This window comes from Phalaenopsis equestris, unplaced genomic scaffold (assembly GCF_001263595.1).
Source record: "Phalaenopsis equestris unplaced genomic scaffold, ASM126359v1 Scaffold207373, whole genome shotgun sequence".
Classification (NCBI taxonomy): Eukaryota; Viridiplantae; Streptophyta; class Magnoliopsida; order Asparagales; family Orchidaceae; genus Phalaenopsis; species Phalaenopsis equestris.
In genome coordinates, this window is record NW_018226710.1 from 78,405 (window position 1) to 85,066 (window position 6,662).

Here is a 6,662-nt window from a genome sequence, read left to right on the forward strand (position 1 = left end):
TTATGTGCTCCCCCTAAATGATATCTGTGTGTGTGCATGTATATAGACATTCTCCCTACAGAAGAACGCTCTAACATACTACCATATATATTAAGCACATGAGCACACAAAAAAACACAGAAATGACACATGACTAACATAAATGAACCTGTAGAGAAAAATAACCAGAGACGTAAAAAAAATTACCTAGCATTCTAGATCCTAGCCTAGCACACTATCTAACAAGAAGTATCTTAACCAGCATCTAAGTGCAGGGTAAGTCTCCTGGTACGTAAGATTTTGACGGGGTCACTGCACCGGCCCCGTCTTAAAGATCTAATGGATCTAAAGTTTGTTACTCAGAACGGATTTTGAAAAGAACTTTTATTACATATAACCTAGTTTACTACATAATTTTAAAGTTATGGAGAATGTAGTAAGTAGAAATTTTTTTTTTTTAAAATAGGGGTAATTAAATGCGAGTCAATAACATGTAAGGTGATATGAGTTAGATCCTTAACACAGTTATACTCGTGTTAATCTTGATGCTTTAACTCGCATTGCTCACCATGATTAACCCGACAAGTAATGTTCGTTAAGGTAGTGCAACCAACACGGGGTCGCTTGCCTATCAAACCTGGCTCGCTATCTATGCACGCATACAAATGCAAATGCAAGCAGTCATACACTAGAGTGGTGAAAAAGTGTGTCATGGATGCAGTGACTCAGAAGGGGTATGTGTACCGTGGAGGCAGCGGCCCAAGGATGGGTGTGCCGTGGAGGCAGAAACCTGAAGGATGAGTGTGCTGTAGAGGCAGTAGTCTGAAGGGGTGGGTGTGTCGTAGAGGTTGTGACCCAAAAATGTGAGCGTGTCGTAGAGGCAAATACCCAACAGATTAGTGTGTCGTGGAGGCCGTGACCCGAAAGTGTGGACGTGCCTTGGAGGCATCGACTCAATAGATAGGTGTGCTGTGGTGGCAATGACCTGAAGTAGTTGGCATGTCGTGGAAGCAGAATACTGACAGATGGGTGTGTCGTGGAGACAGTGACCCAAAGGAGTGAGCGTGCTGTGGAGGCCCGAATGATCGGTGTGCCTTGGAGGTAGAGACGCAACTGATGGGTGTACCGTGGAGGCAATGACCCGAAGGAATGGACGTGTCGTGGAGGCTTGAAGGATTGGTGTGCCGTGGAGGTAGAGATTTGACCCAAAGGAGTGAAAGTGCCATGGAGGCAGCTATCTGACGGATGGGTGTGTCGTGGAGGTAGTGACCCGAAGGATTGGATGTGCCGTGGAGGTAGATGCCCGAAAGATATGTCATGGAGGGAGTGACTCGAATGAGTGATGATCCTCACTAAGGAGAATCATACAATAGGGGTGAGTGTATGAATGAACACTCGAAAATACAATTCAAGCGTGTGACAATGACTATGCAAGATGTCATGCAAGTCATATAACACAAAAATTTGTGTTTGGTTGCCTAGGCATAAGATGCCACCGAGGAGAATTATACCCTATCCCAACAACGTCCAAACATACATGCAAATGGTAGACACATGCAATTCTAGTGCACCATGTAAGTAAGCAAGCATACTCATCCATGCATAACATACAATATGCAAGTGATCGATCGACCAGGCCGCGACAGCCGATCAAACTAAAGTGGTTGGTCGACAGGGCAAGGGCCGTCAGTTAGACCAAGTGACCGGTTAACCTGGCCGAGGCGGTTGTCGAACCAAAGTGATCGGTTGACAGGGCCGGGGCGGCTAGTTAGACTAAAGTGCTCTTCTGATCAGGCTGGGTCGGTCGGACGGAGGCAATAGTGATGTTGACCGGGCCGAGCCAGTAGCCTAAGGCAGAAGTGTTGCCGATCAGGCCAGGGCGGCCAATCGAGGCAGAAGTGATGCCGATCGGGCTGGGGCTGCCGATCAAGGTAGAAGTAATGTCGGTCGAGTCGTGATTTCTAGACAAGGCAATGTGCAAGTTCAAAATGCTTCATGCAGGACACACATGACACAATTCAAAGCAAACGATCTTGCTCGATAACAGGCCACATTTGTGCTAACGATCTCACATGGGACACCTAAGGTTTAACACATAGATGCGTGGCATCGCCACCTTCTGCTTTGGTAAAGTGTCCGGGGGTTTCACCTTCGTGTCTCCAATAGGGAAACTCTCCACGATATTGTGGAATGAACTAGCTACAAAAGTTTTCTCATTTTGCAACTCTTCCTGATTTTGTAAGGTGAGCTAGCTATAAAGCTCTTCTCACTTTGCGAAATCCAAACATTCCAATTTTTCTTAGAAAGGTTGAGGAAAACCAAAGCAAGGGGAGATCGAGACCTCAACACGTAGGTTTAGGGTTAACAGAAGAGGATCGCTTGGCTCCGTAAAGGATTTGGCCACGCATGAGAATCCTAACCTAAGACTTCCTCTAGGAAAACACCAACCAAACCAAGAGAACGTGGTCGCGCTAACTAGCATCGATGGGCCACGCTCAGCCCATGTGGGTGATCGGACACATCACACTTACCCTAAGCTAACCTAAGGCCGGTTTAGAAGGAAGAGCACAAGGGTTTAAGGAGATTATACCGTCGTGGTGGTTGATCAAAGTCCCATGGTTGTGTTCCGTATGAAGCTCTCCTAATAATAGGAGAAAAACACACGTTTCGGCGGTGCTCCTACGGTGCTACAACGATGCTTCGGCGAAGCTTTCCCGAGCTGGGACGTAGCTTTCAATTAGTATGAGAAAGTAAGTGCCTTGCTCTCCTCGCTTGCCAAGTCCTTCCCCAAGAAAGCCTCATTGCGCACTCAAGAAATGAGGTGGAGGAAGATTAAGAAGGTGAGAAAGGAGGTTAAAGAGAAGAGAATGAGGGAGGAAGGCTCCCCAGCTTTCTCCTCTTGAGGAAGATGAAGATCTTCCTCACTCTCTCTTCCAAGAAAACCCCTCCAAAGGATCTCCAAACTTCTCCAAACGCTCTCCCAAAGCTTTCCTCAAAAAGTTTTTTCCAAGTACAGCTTCAGCCGTCGATGGAAAAATGAGAGCCGATCCCTTGGGGAAATGAGGCTACCTCGGTTAAGCTCAGTTCACCGCCAACCAATTGACAAAAATGTCCTTATTAGATCCTAATAAGTTTTTGAAGGGGGGCTAAAATAGGCATTTTGCATCCTCTTTTCCCATCCCCATGGACCATCATCACCCACCTGCAATTCTGGCTGCCTCAGGAGTCAATAACGGCGCCAAAAATGGCTATTTTCCGTGACCTGGGAAGAGACCGGCTTCTAGGCGCGTGGACCCTGGACCCCAGGCATATGGACCCCTACTTTCCCGGGTCTCGGGAAAAGGTCATTTTTGAGATGTTTTGGGCACCTTGGCGCCTAAAACTAGCTCCTAGGCGCCCATTCTGTCTGGTGCAAGAAACGGGCGCCAGAATTTCAGAGGCTCGGTCTTAGATTTTTGAGGAGGCAATTTGGACGCCTTAGGCACTTGGGGTTGGCTCCTATGTGTCGGTCTAGCCCTAAAACCCTGATTTTCAGTGGGAGAGCCCAACATAAGTTTTTTTTGATTCGTAAGCTACAGGAGACTCCATATGAATGAAATGTAGTCTCATAACTCGGAAACTTGATATTTTAGTTGGCGATTCACGTGGGAAATCGTTGCCAACGGTTTGCCGAAACCACGACACGGTAGGGTGCATTGAACCCTAACTTTCCCGTTGAGCGCGTAGGAGGACTTCACGACTTCTCTTGCCCATGAGAGGTTTCCAACGGATGTGCGGTGACTTCTAAATACTAGAATAAGCACCGAGTTTGCCTTGTGTTTTGAATAAGCCTTTCCAATGGCAGGTTCTCCCAGGTAAGGCTAAATCGCCGCCAACCCTATCTATTTGCCCCAAACAAGTGCTTGAGAGGCCTTGGTGAGCTATCGGATGGTACGGACAAACCGTAGACCATCTCGAGTCATGCAGGTGGACATCCTACACTCGTGATATAAAAAATTGATGCCAATAAATACCTCAATTGAACTTTAATAGATCCACTTTTATGCTGAACTCTCTGTATCCCCCATATACTGCCTTCTCTGATCCTGAATTTCGAAAATTTAGGGTCTTTCTTCCTCATCACTGAAGTCTTTCTTATGAAAAAGATTCATATCCCATCCCTTTCTCCTCTTCAACTTTTCATTTTCTGATCGAGAGTAATTTCCCCCTAGTTCCATCATCAATCTATGCAAGCCTCTGTTGAAGCCGACTGATTTTTCAATGTTTCTCTTCATGGTAGTTTTCAGCATGCGTCTCCTTAGTAGCATGTATAGGGTTTGGGATGTGAAAGAGATTCTTGAGGATAGGAAATAAATTTTTGGTTTGGGGGGTGGAGGGTGATAGTTGGGTAAGGTGGATGCTAGGAAACTTTAGGATAGGACTAGGATTAGACCAGCTTTGATATCAATTGATACAGAAGTTTACCTATCTCTCAATAGAATGTGAATATTATTGTTGAAACCTCAAAAGGGATTGCGACGAAGGCTGTTAAAACATGAATAAAACAACATAAAATACAATTGACCTCCTAGGATGAGGGTGAAAGTGGTGAACACCGGTTGGACAATAGGTGGGATGGCTGGTTGGGGCTTGCGCAGTAGCAGGAGGGCTGGTATTGGTTGGTGGCAGAAGGTTTGGGTATTGGACGGGGTGTGATGGCAGCAGGAGATTTTGGAGGGAGATTGCGGCAGCAAGAGGAGGAGGTGTTGGAGTGGGTTGCGGCAAGGGCAAGGGAGAGTTTTGGCTGACAATAGGGAAACAGTAAAAGGTAAATGCACAGGTAGGATAGTAGCGAGTAGGAAAAGGAGGAATCAGAGGATTATATGGAGATAATCACCACCTTGAAGCAGGATAAAGCCATAACACTGCTTGTCCTTAGAGACAACCCTAGTAAGGGAGAAAACGCCGGCGACAAGAAATTTGAAAGTAAAATTAAACTCCAGAGACATAAAAATAACATATATGTAGTAGATAATTAGGAGGGAGAGACCCTTCTCCTTGGGCGGCAACCGTAACCCATCAATAAGGCCCGGCTGGCCCTATCTTTCTCCTGGTTGAACCGGTTTAGCTGGCTTCAGTTGGTTCAGTCCCCCATCACCGGATAGCCCCCGTCATTGATAATTTCAAAATTTTATATTTTCACATACATTACAATTCATACATAGTATTATATAGCAAATTGATTCATTCAACACGTAGAATTTTATTAAAATGATTTGGTTTGATTTTGGGGAATGTAAACTTTTGAATATATTTTAAAATTGCCAAATTATTTATTTTTTTGTCCAAAATTAGGTATTTCACGTCTCCTGCTGTAGGAAATCCATCTGTTTTGCTACCTGCTACAGGGAGAGGATTCCGGTATTGTCGGCTGCAGGGAATGGCAAGAAACTCTGTACGCCGCAATCCCAGAGTTGATTTCCCATTGGAAAGCGAGTGGAATGAAGGGAAAGATGTGATTTTCTGGTCTCTTTACTCTACAATGACGTCATTGCCTCCTTGGGTAGCACTAATCGCGACTGTATCGCGAGGGATTCAGGTAGGAGGGGTAGGCGAGGGTTTCCAGCAGGGGAAGAAGTCTACAGGGCTGCTACCTAAGCTTGAGGCTGCTCTAGCTGTTACATGGGGCTGATCTGGTCTGCAGGAAGCGGGCTAGAACATGGGCCTACAGGAAAGAACTTTTAGTGGCAGAAGGTGTTCTTGCAGAAGGTGTTCTTGCCATACGAGAAAGCTATGGTTTTGGGGGTTGTTTAGAGCTCTGATACTATGTTGAAAGCAACTTTTTTGAGGAAAAATGCTTGCATACTTTCATTATTCATCTTTAAGGTACATATATAGGGCAATGGTATGTCCTATATTATAATGTTATTTAATTTATCTAATCTAAATATGGAAAGGAGATGATTCAGAAATAAAATAAAAAACATAAATAAGAAGAGAATTAAGACAAATCAAAGAGTTTTCACAGTTGTCTTCCAATTCAATCCTCCAAGATTCTTGTAGGTGTCTGTAGGTCTCACCTTCCTGAATTTCCACACTTTTTTACATTGCTAAGCGGTACTTGACATACTTTGGCAATTTATTTGCTCGCAGGACTTAGAATGGTGAGCATGCACTGTAAGTAGGTCAAGAGTTGCTAGATTGAGCTTTCTACAAAATCACCCTTATGTTTTTCACATTTTTTTTGTCATTTAGTTATTTCTATGTTATCCATGTTATTGAGCTGATTGCTTATGACAGCTCTTTGTTTTGTGGCTGAAACTTAACAGAAAAGATGAAGAGCAGAAGTTGCCGAATTCCAAGACCTTCAAAGTGCTCAATGCTGAAAATGTTACAGAAGATGGAAAAAAGATTCCATCTAAATATCGTAACATTACTCTGCACTGTTTTGATAAAGATATGCAGGCAGAGTTTTTTACAGCTTCTGGCTGGCCCTCAGTGAGTGGTGATGCTTTGAAGGCCTTTGCTGGAAAAATTTCTCCGGACGGTTCTAATCTGATGGTTGATGGATTTGAATCAGAACCAGACACTAAGCATAATTCATTTATAGAGGAACCATCTGATAATAGTCGACATTCCAGAGATTTATCTGTTTACGGAACAGCTTATGATGCTTTTGGTCGCGGTAAAGAAGGGAAAGAGGC

General features: G+C 44.5%; 1 protein-coding gene across 1 annotated transcript in view; it reads left to right on the forward strand.

Annotated features, from left to right (window-relative positions):
* Window positions 1-6,662, forward strand: part of LOC110036482 (DNA polymerase I A, chloroplastic/mitochondrial-like) — a 132,073-nt gene that overhangs the window by 52,979 nt on the left and 72,432 nt on the right. The window contains exon 6 of the mRNA XM_020740935.1: window positions 6,288-6,660. Coding sequence (XP_020596594.1) covers window positions 6,288-6,660 — 373 coding nt within the window. The remainder of the gene's footprint in view (window positions 1-6,287; window positions 6,661-6,662) is intronic.